We start from the raw sequence: 17373 nt of genomic DNA, 5'->3' as shown, positions 1-17373 counted from the left end.
GGACTGTAGGACGTCATTATTAGTAATCATTTATTTGCAACTGTAGCGAATAAACAAAATCCACTACCAGACGGTATTATGTTAGTCATCGAGAATTAAATAAAGACGATCGGTTCATTTCGGCTTTATCGTCGTTTCAGTCACTTGTAAACAAGCGACAAAATGTGTCGCTTATTTTTGTCAGCCGTTGATCGATTCATTTATTTATTCATTCGTTATTAGAGGTACATGATATAGATGATAATAATAATTTTATGGAATCCCTGCAATAAGCCAAAGTGGCATACGAAGTCAATTAAATAAAAATGTAATGTCAAAATAAAAGAAAAATGTATACAATGTCAAAAAACTAATAATAATTAAAAAGTCTAAAAATATTAATAACTAAATGGTACCCAACTGTCAGCATTTACCTATTCTAAGAAACTATCATTGAAATATTCTTCTATGCTATAGTAACATTTGTCAATTAATAATTGTTTTAATACATGCTTGAATTGCATTTCACTAAGATTTTTTATTGCGTCTGGAATTTTATTAAATATTTTGGGTGCCATATCAACAACGCTATTTTTGTATAGGGCCGTTTTACATATATTTCTTCGGACCATATATTTCCTGATACGAAATAAGTGCGCTTGTGAACTTACTTTTTCTGGGAATCGACTTCCCTACATACATAAACTCACGCCTTTGTCCCTCACGAATGGCAGGCAGAGACCATGGAACGCCACCTTACTCTACCCTGACACAAATTTCGAGCCTCACATACATCACTACCCTTTTCATACAACTTCTTTTATTAACCGACTTCAAAAAAGGAGGAGGTTCTCAATTCGTCTATGTTTTTTTTTTGTATGTATGTTACGCGATAATTCCACCATTTGGTAAATCTTCTTACATCTTTCCACTATACATGCCCAAACCACCTCAGCATTCCTTTATCTATTCTAGTCGCCACAATCTATTCCAGTGATCGACTTAAGGAAATAATGTAATATTGACTCTAATATTATAGGAAATGAAACTATTTTTCCGGTTTAAAATCGACGTTTCGGACCCTTTACAGGACCCATGGCCACGGTTGACTGTCGAAACGTCGGTTTGTTTGAAAAAATAAATATACGCGATTTAAATCCGGAAAAATAGTTTCATTTCCTACGTGTAACAATCGCGAAAACCCAAGAACTCAATTAGATGTTTTGCTGTTTTTCCCACACCACCGAATGGAACCTTTATTATTTCGTCTCTATGTCTGGTAATATACTCTCGTTTCTCTTTCTTTCGTCTTTGTTTCTTTCTCGTCGTTTTCTTCTATCTACGTAAAGTAAAGGGTTTTCAATCAAGGGCGGACAGATTTTTATAGTTAGTTTTATAGTAGCGGCCATGTTGTTGAGGCTGCTTTTGTCAAACCTGTTATTTATTTTTCAGTCGCTAAAGACAAATCACAATGGTAAGTAACAGCGTCGAGCAATTAGTGCAAATAATAAAAAAATATTATCAAAATGGGTGCTATTGTAACAATGTACTTGTAGTCGACTAAACAAAAAAATGTTATACTTACATAATTTACTTTTCTATTTAGTGCATGTTACTAAATAGATGTCTTTAAAATGTTTGTGTGATATAAATATTTAGCTGAACACCGCGAAACTATACTTATTTTAATTATTAATACAAGATCCAACACTAATAAAAAATCCTCGATCCGGATGGATTCGAATCAACGTCTTCCAGCAAACCATGTCAGACCTTTACAAACTAAAAGCAAAGACCTGCTACAAGCGCATAGATACATTCGTGAGGTCTGTTAGTTCGTTCCGTGGCTTAGCTGGCATAGCATCTGGCGCGGTTTGCTGGAGGACGCTGGTTTGAATACAGAATTTTCAAAGGTAATTTTTCTTAGTGTTCGATCTTTGTATTAATAATTATTACAAACTAGAGAAAAGAATTCATATATAGATATATAAATATTAGACAACATCATATAGGTACGTTGTTCTGATCCCAAACTAAGTAGCTAAAGCACTTGTGTTATGGAAATCGGAAACGTACCACGAAACTTAATGCATTAGAAATAAAATAAAGAAATTATACAAAAGTGCGGTCGTTCGATATTCATGTCGTATTAACAAAGGATTGCAAATGTATAGCATTATGTATAAGCCGCAATGTATTACAAATCATAAGACCATACACTTGGTTGCATATTTGTTTTCTCGAAATTTTGTTTTCAAAATAAATCTGATTACAAAATGACTTGCCCGTGGAAGGAAACGTCCCTGTTTACTCGTTTACCCACAGTTATAGTGCTTTTGTAGTTTATAATGGCACAATTATGCATTTTTCGCGTTTTCGACTGTTGTTTATCTACGACAACGGTCGAGCTCGTTCTGAAGTGTAGCAGTGGCAACTAAGCGTATTTCACTTACATTGGACACTTGCGGCGTCTATCTAAATATATGTCTGTGCCCGAGACAACATAGAAATGTTAGTTGTCAACACTGACCCGGCCGTGGATCGAACCCGGGACCTCAAGTCCTCAAGAGATGGCGACAGCATGAAAACCGGTGTGCGAGCCACTCGACTACGGAGGCCATCATAATTGAATATCATGGTGATCAAACATCGTAAAAATAAATAAAACTTAAAAATTATACTTATTCTGTTACTTCTACATATACAATCAGTGTTTACACAAGCAAATGACTTATGAATTATAACGTTACAACTATTAACTAATCTAATAACGTGCACTAACATTAACGCTCTGGGATAGTTGTCATAAGTAATAAAAATAAATAGATATGTTATTCAAAAGTAATTGGCATCGGAAACGATATCAAGAAAAAATTTACCCAATATACGTTATCCGTAACAATAAAGATTCTGTAGTACTGAATTTTGCAGAAATAAGTACTCTAAATAAATAAATAAGGGTTGCCAATCTATGAAATGGATACGATAAGTAAGTCTGCAATATGAGTACCAAAGCAACGGAACTCATTCCGGGGCACTATTCAGAACACCCAATACAGAACCAGTTTAGAGAAATACATTTCTCAAATTACCTACCGAGATCCGGGACTTACTCAACCAGCACTCACAGAGCAAGCATTTAGTAGCAGTAGCCACGTTACCTATTTCAGCCGCCAAGCAGTAATGTGAGCATTACTGCGTTCCGGTGCTGGTGAGATTACAGGCTCATCGGACTTGTCAACTTATGTCTCAAGGTGACGGGCCCAGTGGCAGTGCCCCTTATATATCTTTGCGATTTAAAGCTCTGAGTGGCACTGCAACTGTTATGGATCGGCGTGTCGCTTACCACCAGGCGCACGACTTGTCCATCACTTACTTCGCTTGGTATTATAAAAAAAACATAAGATGTATGAAAGGTAGTGTAGTAAGAAAAAAACAAGCTGGTTGTGCAAAGCTTGAACATTAAAAACATTCGATACATAAAAATATAGCCAAATAACGATACTTACAGTGGCCAAAGCAGTCGGTGCCGTCGGGATGACATCAGGCACTACGCCATTGGCTTCAAAACACTTCGCCACCGTAGACATTGCTCTCGCTAGCACCCTAAAATTGACCATAGTGCTGTCTGCTATTAACAAAATAATGGCACATCTTAGGATTTTAAAAATATTCGCCATTTTTTACTACAACAACACTGTTCTACTGGTATCGTGATCGGGTGATTTAAAAAAAATGCAATTCAGCAAGGCGATAAAAAAAATTAATTTCAATTTAAATATCGAACTGCAACTGGCTGGAAGTCGGCGAGAACTACGGTTGTGTAAGGTATGTAGTAAGCCTTATATAGTCTCTGAATAACCAGCTCGTCAACGATCATCTGATACAAGTAAGAACAGAAGTGCGCGAAAAATAATATTGTTTTTTTTTTTCTGTTTCAAAACAAAAGTAAAACTATTCATTTATCGCACACTAAACAAAATACCGTAGTAACTTAATATTGCGGAATTAAGAAAACACGATTTGCAAATTTTTCAAAATACTAATAATGTGATTATTTTTAATTATACATAATACTTAGTGATCCATTTATAAACGAGAATATATATTTATTTTAACCGATTTCAAAAAAAGGAGGAGGTTCTCAATTCGATTTTTCTTATAATTTTGTACTTTCAAATCATGTCTTCTCAATTACACAATTATGAGTTGCGCCAGTATTTGGTTACATGTACGTTACGCAATTAAAAGAAATTAATTAGAATACCCTATTAACATAGCATTGGATAACTGCAAAAAAAGCAACTTCGATTTAGTTAACTTACTTGAAATATCAAAACCAAAATGACTTATGACAGCAGATTCGAGTGGTTACGTTGGCTGATAAACACAGATTGAAATGAAACTAGGCACTCAAAAATACTGTTATCTAAAAGTATATAAATGTCACATGTTTACTTAATATAAAAGTTAGGTGTTTATTGGATTTTGTCATAGTTACTGGAGTATTATTTAATGCATAATTTAAGCATACTGATAACTTTATCTCGATGGTTCTTTTTTTATTTATTTGGAGTTAGACCAGTCAGGCAGATATTACAAACTATATTTATGTTGCAAAAACGAGTGATCCGTTCTGTGTACCGTTCAGGTTCTCGGATTTCTCTCAGAGATAAGTTTAAGGAGACTGGTATCATGCCACATCACAGTACATTCACTCAAATATTTTGTATACCCGTAAAAATATACATAATTTCGTTAAGAAAGAAGATATTCATAATATTAACCTTAGAATTAAGTATAACTCATGGTACCCCGATTTCGTTTAACTAAGGTAAACGATTCATTTATGGGCAATTCTACACGTTTTTACAATAAGATTCCGGAGCATATATTAAGATTACCGTTTTCTAAGTTTAAAACTTACATTAAAAGTATTTTAATTGAAAAGTCATATTACAAAATTGAAGACTACGTCTTAGATAAAAATGTATGGAAAGACAATGAGTCTAGATTTCACACAAATATGATTCAAAATGTATTCCATATCGTTTAAGTTTATTTGAAAAGAGTAATACCTAGAGTTTCTTGCTCGATCTTCTCAAGAGAGGTCAGTGTAGTGAACGAGCAGAAGCTTAAAAAACGACGTTTTCAAGTGTAATCATTTTATCTATGGAATAAATGACTATTTGTCTTCGACTTTGACTTTGCCTACAGCGCTGGCCCAATGCGGGAAGGACTTAACGTTTCTTCGAGGTTTACTTAGAGTGTGTGTGTGTGTAAGTAATAAGGAGTCAGGGTGTCGGGTGCAGTGGCAGTGCCCCTCAGATCTTTGTAATTTAAAGCTCTGAGTGGCACGTTAGGAGCAGGCGTGTCGTTTACCACCATGCGCACGACGTATTCGCCTCGTCACTTAGTATTATAAAAAAATAACAACATCGTATTATTTCACTACTTATAGCATTTTTCTAAATAAATCATTGGATTGTTATAATTATTAAATTAAAACACAGCGCAAACACAAAAATCCTTCGATCTGTCAGGACTCGAACCATTGTCTGTATGTAGACCTTACTAATTTCGTTACAAATATTTTTTTGGTTATCGGCTTTTTTGCCGTAATGCCACCTGTGAGAAATCTATGAGTTTTTCTTCACTCGTGTTGTAGTTGAGTTCAACTTTTACATTAGCAGATTGACAAATGGGATGGCTCTGCTACATACCAATTGGCCACCTTGGATTCAATCGGCAAGCGTTTCAAAGAGGCTTATAGGTGACTCGGAATTAGTAGAGCCGAAGCTGCAGAGCCTTTAACAACGCCATAAAGTTGCCTGCTTATTCTACAGGATATATCGCGGAGAGTGTGCGATGGAATTCCACGATTTAATTCCGCCTTCCCCTTTCGATTACCGGTGGAATAGACGTAGGCTTGGGTTTCACACCTATGTTGTGGATATTCCAAAGATTCACACGAAGCGTTACGCTTCCACATTTATATGGCGAACGGCTATGGAGTGGAATTCCCTGCCTGCATACTTGTTCCCTGAACGCTATAACTTGGGCCTTTTCAAGGCGAAAATGAATAGGCATTATTTAGGTGTGCACGCTCTATCGTCGACATCATCGTCACTTTCCACCAAATTAGATAGAGGTCAAATGCACACTTACATTTGAATAAAAAAAAACTTTTTTACAATAAATACAGAATGCTGATTTCCTCCATCGTCAACTTTTTATCACTCTCTTCAATACTCAATACTTTGTTGCTGACCCTAATGTGTTTAGACTTGGTGACCACTTTTAAAATTTTGTAAACAGTTCCTTATACGTCAAGAAATGATAAACCTTTAGAAGAATACCAACAGGGCTCTCTCATACAGTAGTAGGTCTACAGTCAAGACTTTGAATGTCTTACTTCATTATTAATTTTTGTGAATTCAATATAATATTGAATCAATGTTCAATCGCAAAAATCCAAAATTTTTCGTAACACTTTTCCACTCAAATGTAGAGTAGAAGGTACGAGTAATTGCGCGAGCTCAGTGGGTTAGTGTCAACACCATTGTGCTCGGTTCAATGAAGACATTACTAGATTCTTGTCGACTGTGTTATGTTCATATCTTATACATACTCAGGAACTCAGCGACGATTCTCTTACGCTGCGATATTTTCCCATTTAGGATTAAAGTCGCATCCTCTGTCTATATTAAATGTAACCAAAAATATTGTATTTGTAACTCGCGGTATAGATACAAGGTCGCCAGGTATAAGTAATGCACCAAAGGCATGTGGGCGTACGGGTTGCCAAACACAAACAGAAGTGGCTGGACAATGGATATGTCGCAGAGACGACGACAGATGACGCCCAGGGGTTCTGTTCTGTTCCGTTTGGAAAGACGAAGTGTGGGCAGACCACCTGAGAGAAGGCCGGACGAAATTAAACAGATGGCAGGGTCGACCTGGAACAGAATCGCCGCAAACCGAGGACTATGGAAACCATACCAAGAGGCAGACAGCCAACAGTGGAATCAGTAGTATGCTAAGTAGATTTTAGAGGAAACTACCAAAAACAACGGAAATCTCTTTAGGTGCCATTTTCGCAAAACTATGCTCAAGTTGTCTGCCATGTTATTGCTCTTTTTTATATTACTGAATATCACGATGTTTGACCACCATGATAGTCAATTATTTTTGTGAAATTACTCCACTAGATTGTTATAAATTATTATTACAAAGATCTAACAGAAAAAAAAGTCGTTCAAAAAACCAAATACAAAGATGAAAGAGGTGAGGTCCGCTGGTTCGTTCCGTGGCTTAGTTGGCATAGCGTCTAACGCGGTTTGCTAGAAGACGTCGCGTCGGTTCGAATCCGGCCGGATCGAAGGATTTTTTTTGTAAGTGTAAGTTCGATCTTTATATTAATAATTAAAATATTATTGCTTAGCAACACCCAGATTCAATTCAAACTGCCTCCGTGGCCGGACGGTTACCATACCGGACGGCCACGCAGAGGTCCCCGGGTTCGATTCCCGGGCCGGGAGAAATATTTGTATGGCCTACATTTATTTCTCTCGTGAGTTTGGGTGTAATTTGTGGTTGTCTATGTGTGTGTCCACGGCACCCGCGACTCAGGGTTCCCCTAGTGCGGGGATATGTTGAGTGTGTGCGTTATTATTATTATTATTATTAGATTGCAACACCCTAATAGAGTCCACATTTGCACGAGATACATTTCTTTATGCTATGCATGCAATTAAATAAATAAATCACTGATCACTGGAGGTCTACTATAATCTACTTATACATAGTTTATAAGCTCCTTCTACTAATTGGACGTCGTTAAACAAAAAGGATCCAATGTACATCCAGTCACTTTCAAGATATGGCAGTTTGAAGTTTAAAAGAGTTAGGAAATTGAAACTATTTTTTCGGATTTAAATCGCGTATATTTGTTTTTTCAAACAAACATTTATACTAGTCTTCAATTTTGTAATATGACTTTTCAATCAAAATATTTTTAAAGTAGTTTTTAAACTTAGAAAATGATAATCTTAATATACCGTCGGAATCGTATTGTAAAAACGTAAGCAGTTCACCATAAAAGAGTCGTTTAACTTGGTTAAACGAAATCGTGGTACCATGAGTTTGGACTTAGCTCTAAGGTAAGGATATTTTCTTTCTTATTGCAATTATGTATATTTTTACGGGGATATAAAATATTTGAGTAAATGTACTGTGGTGCCACAGTCATGATACCAGTCTCCTTAAAAGATAAACCCGAGAGCCTAGACGGTACACAGAACGAATCGCTCGTTTTTGCATTACAAATATGGTTTGAATATCTGCCGCTTTACCCCACATGAAAATCCCGTAGGACATTATACTATGGAAGTAACTAAAGTAAACTAGTCTAGCTGTACTAACATCGGTAAGTTCACGTATTCTGCGGACTGCGTATGCAGCGGAGCTTAATCTGCTGGCCACCCTTAAAGGTGAATTATTATCTTCAAATTATTTAATTTTATATAATATCAAATAACGGTACAAACAACTCGTGCGCGTGATGGTAGGCTACACGCCTGTCCCTAACAGTTCCATAAATGCAACCAATACTGAGTTTATTATATGTATAGTCTGTTTTTTTTAAAGACGGAGAAAAGTGGCAGTTCATTGCGCAAAAGTATTGCTTGCTTGCGAGCAGCTAGTGATTGCAGTCGATAAATTTAATATTCTATCGACTGAATGTTGATCACGCTTATGGAATAAATAGCCGAACTTTTTCATTTGAATCCTCCGCAACTCGTTATACATCCAATTACTGTGCACAAGTTCATTTGAATTATTAATTTTTTTAAGTTCATACATACGTACATTGTACTTAGAGCTATGTTTATGAAAAATACAACGAGGAGACATATTTGAAAGATTTTCATTGTAGATAATGAAATCCGACTATTCTTGTTAAAATGTATGTGAATATAAAACCATCTCGATACTAGTAGGCCAAAAGTCAAAATTAGAATAGAGAAGGCAATAACGCAATTAGTAATCATTAGAACATCGTAACATTCACAATTCAGCCATTTGTGGCAAAATTTTATCTTCTTTTACAATCTATCGATAAAATTATCAACAACGACTATATAACTATTTAAAATTTGATGAAAACTGGCAACCCTAAAAATGTTATTTTAGTCCGTCTTACAACTTCGTTACAAAAATTCGCAGACATTCGATAGCCACGCATAACTGTGTAATTAGCCAGTTCAAATGCGTCATTGGGGTAGCTACATTTCAAATTTGTCATAGATGTGATGATGTTTATACTTGAGCGTGAATTTCCTCTGAAGTGTAGAGAATTGTAACATTAATATAGGAAACTGTTATTGTCATGGTTGTAGTGAGAAGAAAGCCGATTCTAAAATATTTGTTACAGCTTTATCAAGTTCAATAGTAGTGTTCGTTTTTAAAGCGGACTGTATGAATGTATATTGGGTGCTAACAACAGGTACTGCCGTTCTTCATCCGACATCTGTCCGTAACAAATACTGTCAAATAAGTAATTCTCTTTGGTCAAAACAAATTAAATTAATTTTAATTAAGAGGGAGCAGAGGAAAAATTCCTAATCTTCGATTTGATTTTAGAGGGGTATATCCACTTTAAAGTTAAAAATAAAATATTGTATGAGTAACTACACGATATATTCAAGCATAGACACTAATCAGAAACATAAAACAATAAAGTTTCCTCGATAGATAAAAATCACGAAATGACCTCTAATTTTCACATTTTTTCGATTCATCCTCGAAATGCTACAGGTTATTAGGACAAAAATTAGATAATTATATTTATGCATGATCGAGAACTGTCACAACGGATTTTTTTTAATCCTTTTAGTTTTAGAGTTATTCCGCTAAAACGAAATTGGTACTTTTAATGCGCAAAATTCAACATCTCCTGTCGCATGTCACGCGAACTTCAGGCATATATTTGTTTCACAAATTTGGGCGGAGCCAACGTCAAAACTTTTTTGGCATGCTCCCTCTTAAGTAGTCAGATTTGTTGAAATTTGTATGAAAATAAGTCTTTAATGCGCTATATATCTTTACACACATAGCCCCGCATTGTTTCTGGTAATAACTTAACTTGCTAGTACTATTATACACGAACCTGTCTTGGTTTCTTACATTTCTACTATGAATGAAGTGCGGACGACAAGAGACATACGGCACTACATTGCAGATAGCCACTATACATCGCTTTCGCGAATGATACAAATGAAGCTTCATACTTGACATTGTGTTTTGATGTGGTCGAGTATTACTTATTTGACCATTGACTTACAATTATATGTACGTCGGGTCCGCGCTAAAAAGTGTCCGAACTTATAGGGCGTTAAAATCGTACACAGAGCGTCATTCACGCTGTAGTCTTCGTTTGTTCGACTGACAGCGAAGCAAGCAAAATTAAACAGTACTGCAATGACATTACAATTTAAATCTAACGTTTTAGCTTTTTCATATTCCTTTACATGTCACTAGGTTTAAATAAGTTGACTTGGGACATTTTTTTCGTGATTTTTGTATTAGACCCGTCGTCCATTTATTTGTAAGTCAATGTATTTCACAGTAATTGTTTCGGACGGCTGTCGGACTGAGAACGGGAGCAGACACCACGAACAAGACCAGACAAAATGGAAATATTTATTTATTTATTCATTAGGCCCACCGACAGTTCTACAATATTTCATGTAGGTATTAATAAATTTCAAAAACTTGGACTCATTGAGTACCTAATTATAGGTGAGCACCTTATGCAAAAAAAATGTTTAAACAGTGTAGACTTAGGAAGATTTTTTTTTTAAGTAGAGTACACAACACGATTCAGACACTAAAATAATAAACAATGCTATATGTCCGAACCAAGAAAATTAAGAATTTTGTTTTTGAAACCAGCACTGAGTTAACGAAAATATCCTTATGTTTGGAGCACTCATTATGTATAAATTAGACTACGGAGGGAATTGGAACCCAGTACCTACTACTGTTCTACGATGAGGTGGGTAAAAAAGCCTTATGTGACATCACGGAAATCTGGCGGGAATCTTTAAGTTGAAATTATCAAGCAGTTATGTACAGTGAACCTTATTGCTAATCTTTATACTCTTATAAAGGAAAACCCTATCTAAAGTTCTCTGCGCTTCGAAAGGGGCGTAATTTTAGAATGCGCAAGTCTCCTGTCGTATGAATTAAAATTTTTAGAAAGACATAAAAAGCTTTTTGGACACGTTTCAAATACAAAGTACTACTCTAGGTATTCAGATTACTGAACATCACGATGTTTTACTTTCATTATAAGTATTCAATTATTTTTTGTAAAATTACTTCACTAGTTTGTGACTAGTGACTGACGCTCTCCCAACTAAGCTATGGAAGGAAACGGCAGACCGTACGAATTTTTCTGTGCCTAATGCAGATCCTTGTGTTTGGTTAAAAAAAGTAACAAATTGTGATATTCAATAATCTTAATAATATTGCAATTTTATTAAAGAGACATCTCTAATCTGCCGCTGGTAGCAGTAAAGATACCTGACTGAGTGAAGAAAAACTCATCGATTTCTCTCAGGTAGTGGTAAAGTAAATACAATCAATGTGATTAACCTTTAATTGACCTTTCAAGGTAGAAATGTACCAACATCAAAATGACAGGAAGAAAAATTCAAAGTCACCAAAATACCTATATTTAAAGTTAAATAACAAAATGTCATAGTGTCATACACATACTGAGAAAATATGATGAAAATATGAAATGATATCTGCTGTCATTGTACTAAAGTTATAATTTATTTTAAAATTGTATAAAATCTGCGAAGTAAAATTTTATTTTATACAACTATTCTATTTACTAAGCCAAAATCTATGTACGTGGGGCGCACTATAAGTTTCCGGAATGAATACGCAGAAGTTGTATGGGTTATTACACAATTTCTGCGTACTTGGATGACAAAAATCCGTGGTAATAACCCGTTTAGCTCACGGAGGTAGTGGCGATCTCCGATGTTTAAAAAACAAAAATACATATATTGTAAATGTTGAATGCGTACAAATGTTATTTACAAAGAGCAACCCCTAGAGTTTCTTGCTCATTCTTCTCAGGAGAATCTGCCTTACGAATGAGCGGTAGAGTTTAACCATTGTGACGATTTCAAGTGTAATAATGCTTACCTATGAAATAAAGATTATTTTGAATTTAAATAAAAACAAAAAACTATAAATGGTCAGAAATGAATTTATTGTTTCTCAAAATATTCTCCGTTAGCGTTAATGCACTTTTTCATACGAATGAACCAATTTTGAAAACATTTATGCCACTCCTCCGTGACAATCTCTGAAACATATTTTTCATACTTTTCGACAGCCTATTTAGGTGATGAAAATCGTTGACCGCTTTACTGGTTCTTAATTTTTGGAAATAAATAAAAGTCACAAGGTGCCAGGTCGGGACTGTGCGCGGGATGGCTCATAATGTCAACGTTGTTCACCTTCAAAAATTCATTTGTCTGTCTGGCCGTGTGAGTACTGACATTATCCTGGTGCAAGATGATACGGCGTTTACAGTTATTTTTACGGAGTTTGTCAATAACTTCCGGCAAACAAATGGTCGTGTACCAATCACAATTCACGGTATAACGATTCTCCAAAGCAACATTAGCCACGTGTCCAGTTTTATGAAATAAAAAACCGACCTCAAAAGTACATGGAATTACATATCATTACCAAGTTTTATTGAAATCGGTTACCGGAAAGTGCGCAAATCCGGATTAATCCCCTAGTTCGCTACTATACGGGACTTGACACAGGAGATAATAAAAATCGGTTCTCACTATTCAAAGATATTGACAGAGAAAAACGCCTTGAATTGGAGAATAGCAAAATCAACCATTAATTGCTTCTTATAATAAAATTTAGGCGCTATTTATAAAAATGAATCTTCATGTGTGAATAGCCGCCCTTAGATGTGGATGATTTTCTTCAAAGTTAAATGGGACCAGGCAGGACTAGGCATCCCCTTTCCAACAAAAAAGAATCATGAAAATCGGTTCACAAATACCGGAGTTATTGCGTAACATACATACAAAAAAAAACAGTCGAATTGAGAACCTCCTCCTTTTTCAAGTCGGTTAAAAAGGAAGCAATCATCCGCTTAGAGACACTTTGCACGCGCGCCACTGGTTGGTTTCCACTCATCTCGAAAGATCCATACGCTCGATTGCTGCTTTGTTTTGGGATCGTAACTGTAAATCCATGTTTTGTCACTTGTTACTATGTCCCACACCAAATTTGACGCTCCTTCGTTGAATCTGGTAAACATGGCATTGCACCAAGTGAAGCGATCCGTTTTTTGAGCCTCAAGTCAAATTGTGTGGGATCCACCGAGAGCACAGCTTTTTCACACCCAAATGTTTGTGTAGTTATTGATTGTATTTGACTCATGCCTATGCCTAAAGATGCCCGAATCTCATGGTATGTCACATGCCTGTCTGTTTTGATCATATGGCGCACAGCATCGAACACAGACATATCTAGATAGACGCCGCAAGTGTACGTACTTCGCGTGCCCAAAGTAAGTGAAATTCACTTACTTGCCGCTGCTACACTTCAGAACGCGCTCTACCGTTATCGTAAATAAACACTAGTCAAAATGCGAAAAAATGGATAATTGTGCCATTACAAACTGCAAAAGCACCATAACTGTGGGTAAACTGGTAAACACGGACGTTTCCTTCCACGGGCAAGTGATTTTGTAATCAAAAGATGCATAATTTATTTTAAAAACAATTATTTGTTATTTTGGTTTTGTATGAATTTCGAGGAAATGAATATGCAACCGAGTGAACAAAATTTACTATATTTAGAATCGATTAATTGAATGTAATACGCGTGTTTAGGCGTATTCCGTTCAATCAATAGATTTAATTCCATCACTAAATAGTTCTTGCGACGTCTAAGTGGGTACAAAAAATGAGGCACGCTTGGTTTTCATACAAATTGCTATACTTGCGGCGTCTATCTAGATATATGTCTGTGGCATCGAAGTTTTTATTGTTCACAGCAGTGGACGGGCGATCATCATGAAATTCGTCACTGAGATTCACACTACCGCGTTTGAATTCTGCAAACCAGCCATAAATAATCGTCTTGCATGGTGCTTCATCACCAAAAGCAGTTTGAAGCCGAGGGAAGCTCCGCTGAGCTGTTAAGTTACACTTAAAGTCGTAGAAAATCATACTACGAAAATTTTCACGATTTAAATCCATGGTGATGTAGACAACTAATTTCTAAAATGACGCCACTATGTAAAAACAAGTGACAGTCAGATGAAACAAACTGTATTCTACAGCCAAAGAGTTCCATTTTCAAATGTTGTAATTACTTTTTAAATATTGTATTATGTAAGTGGCCAGTTCCGGAAACTCATAGTGCGCCCCTATGTATTAGCGTACCATAATTTAAAATAATAGTAATTTATCTGTAGATTATTAAGTATGAAGCAGTAAATTTTATTTTTTTATTGCCAACCTTTACAAACTGTCCACTATAAACAATAGGAACTAGCTATGCTCTCAATTGTTCAAAGTTGGATGAAATCGCTTTACAATATAAGCTCGACTTTGTACACTAAATATTTATTATATTGGCATTGTTGGCTTTAATAAACATCTAATCGCATCTATATATTAGGTTAATATGACAGGAGCACTTAAAATCTTAGTAATTTTAAGAGTCCATTACTCAGAATACATATATAATATATAATAGAAATATATTGTGTTTTTAACACAATATATTTAAATATCACATCATCATTTTGTTGGGTTCATTAAAAAAAACATGAGCCAACAGACTCAAGAGTGTAATTTTGATTTAAGAAAGTTTCAATTATCGCTCAAGGCATAATTAATGCGATTTTCTCCAAACAAGTTCTTTTATCATGGCTTGACTCATAGGTTTATAGTTATTGTATGTATGTCAAACAGGGTTTGGTGTGCATTTATACATTAAATGTAGGATCAGCGGACTAAAACACTTATGTTAAAAAAGTGCATTTATATTTATGAAGTTCCTAGATTTTCGCGATTGTTCCACATAAGAAATGACACTATTTTTCCAGATTTAAATCGCGTATATTTGTTTTTTTAAGCGAAACAACATTTCGGGCCTTTTACAGGTCCTACAGTACCAGAAACGTCGTTTCATTTGAAAAAACAAATATACACGATTTAAATCTGGAAAAACAGTTTCATTTCCTATGCATTTATTTTTTTAATATATAAGTAATTATATTTTTTGTGTCGTTTATAATGTTGTGAAGAGGATGATCAATTTGAAAAAGACCCTAATAGAATTTAAGGTAAATTAATGAATAAATTAATTTGACTTGTGTGCTTCAGCGGGTAGATGTATTAATTTAAATGAATGATGTAGGTTTTTACCTATGTGCTTTAGTCAGCTGCCCCAGAATTATAACATCGCAATCTCCTCAACTAACCATATGTAATTTTGATAGCATTTTGAATATTATTGTTTTATTTTGTGTTATATCCTAAGCTAATTTTATTTTATATATTAATCATTTTGTCATATTCAATTATAATCTCCATGTACTTAAATAAAAATTACATTAAAATCTTCGTTTTTATATTGGCGTCAAGCAGAACTTTTTTAAAGCAGAAGATTTTTAAAGAGAACTCAAATACTGCTAAGTCTTATGCTGGCTTCCCACGGCCCGTGGTTGCACGGAGCACGCCACGCGAGCTCGCGCCAACGCGCCCTGTTGAGAGCACTCTTCCGCCTGTGCCGGCGAGGGCTCACATGTATAGACCTATGGCGCGAACTCGCTCGTGATATCACGAGCCGTGGGAAGCCGCCTTCAGTTACTTAAACCGGAAATTGCTTTCGTAATTTAATTACTACCAACTAACCACACATGAAAAATAAACATTACCCTCAACTTTTTCAAACTATCTTCCGTCACACAATTACTATGGTTTCGTGTCCTTTTTTACGTATAGTAGTAGTACTCGTATCATAGGTATTCTTACCGGCGTGATAAGAATTACCATTACGTAATAGTCGAAAAAGTAGAAGAATGTAAATAGATATGTTAATTGGCCATAACCGTACTTAAATATTAGTTTAACAAATAAATTTATAAAGATTATTAACAATATTGCAAATTATAACGTAATCTTGGTAAATTACTTACCAAATTAACTGAAAATATCTGGTTTTGGAGGTAAAAAAAGCAAAATATGAATGGATTTTATGGAATTCCTACAAAATTCACAACACACTATGCCGGTAATCATAGACAAAGGGAGTAGACACTAGACTAGACATGAAGCTGACCACAGATATTTATTTTTAAAGCATTGGCTTCAGAGACATCAGGTTAATGGTAACAAATAATCAAGAAACGCACAACGTAATTATCAACTAAAAATTAATTCGTGTAAAAAATGTAACTCCGAACACAGACATTATTGTTGTGAAAAAAAAAATTATACAAAAATACCATTGACTTACAAATAATTTTTTTTTGCTTTTTTTGGCTTGTCGCAGTTAGAGTTTCGGCCACTGATAAGGATTTTGACTTTGTCCTTAAAATGGGGAAACTTTAAGAAAAAAAGGAAATTTTGTAAAGGCATTAGAAAGATGGTATGTAAGTAGATACAAGGAATCTAACCATACAATAAGTATTGTCATCATGTCAATAACGTCTTCCGTTTCGTTAATTCAAACGCAGATCGCTTCGTACAGAATACTTTCCGCGTGAACTCCGCACAAGTCACCCGTGCGTTCATGCTTCATTGTAGGCAACTGTCTCCCGTGAATATACGCACTAAATTAAATACTCGATTGAGCACTGCGGATACTACCCATGCGGATGGCCCACATGCGGACGATCCGTACGGGCCGTACGCGCAGCTGTGAAACCAGCCTAAGCACGTTTTGTTTTACTAAGGGCACCGTCCGGCGTCCATTCGTAGATGAAAGTGTAAGACAGCAAGAGCGCAATAAATACCATTATAAGTTAGTCGATATTTAATGACATTTCAGCTATTTATTGAGAACGTATTTACTAACATGACCACCATAATTCCAGTTGAATGAATGTTTAGTCACAACTCTAGACAAAATAATATAATTTCTCAACCATCGAGTAGTGCTATGTAGCGTTGGCGAAAGGAACAGATACCATTTACTGCAACGCAGTATGGCGAAGGTCATTAAGATCCACATTCTTAAGAAGCACCATGACCGAGTTTGCCATCTATAATTTACACCAAAAATAATAATAATTGCAAAAGGTGCAAATCCATAATGCCTTAC

The 17373-nt window shown here is 35.4% G+C and overlaps 1 protein-coding gene across 2 annotated transcripts in view; it reads right to left on the bottom strand.

Moving 5' to 3' along the window:
- LOC113240173 (protein D2-like) overlaps window positions 1-16357 on the bottom strand; it is a 31394-nt gene extending 15037 nt beyond the window's left edge. The window contains exons 1-2 of one of the 2 annotated variants that reach the window (XM_026477414.1): window positions 16247-16357; window positions 3489-3585 (exon numbers count right to left, since the gene is read on the bottom strand). In XM_026477414.1, coding sequence (XP_026333199.1) covers window positions 3489-3569 — 81 coding nt within the window. In that variant the 5' untranslated portion in view covers window positions 3570-3585; window positions 16247-16357. Of the gene's footprint in view, window positions 1-3488; window positions 3791-16246 lie in introns of those variants that run through there. The other variant, XM_026477412.1, reaches the window with a different exon arrangement.
- Between the last annotated feature and the right edge of the window lie 1016 nt (window positions 16358-17373).

This window comes from Hyposmocoma kahamanoa, unplaced genomic scaffold, assembly GCF_003589595.1.
Source record: "Hyposmocoma kahamanoa isolate Upper Pololo Valley unplaced genomic scaffold, ASM358959v1 120, whole genome shotgun sequence".
NCBI classification, from domain to species: Eukaryota; Metazoa; Arthropoda; class Insecta; order Lepidoptera; family Cosmopterigidae; genus Hyposmocoma; species Hyposmocoma kahamanoa.
The sequence above is the reverse complement of the archived record's forward strand: the minus strand, read 5'-3'. Positions and strand labels throughout refer to the sequence as shown.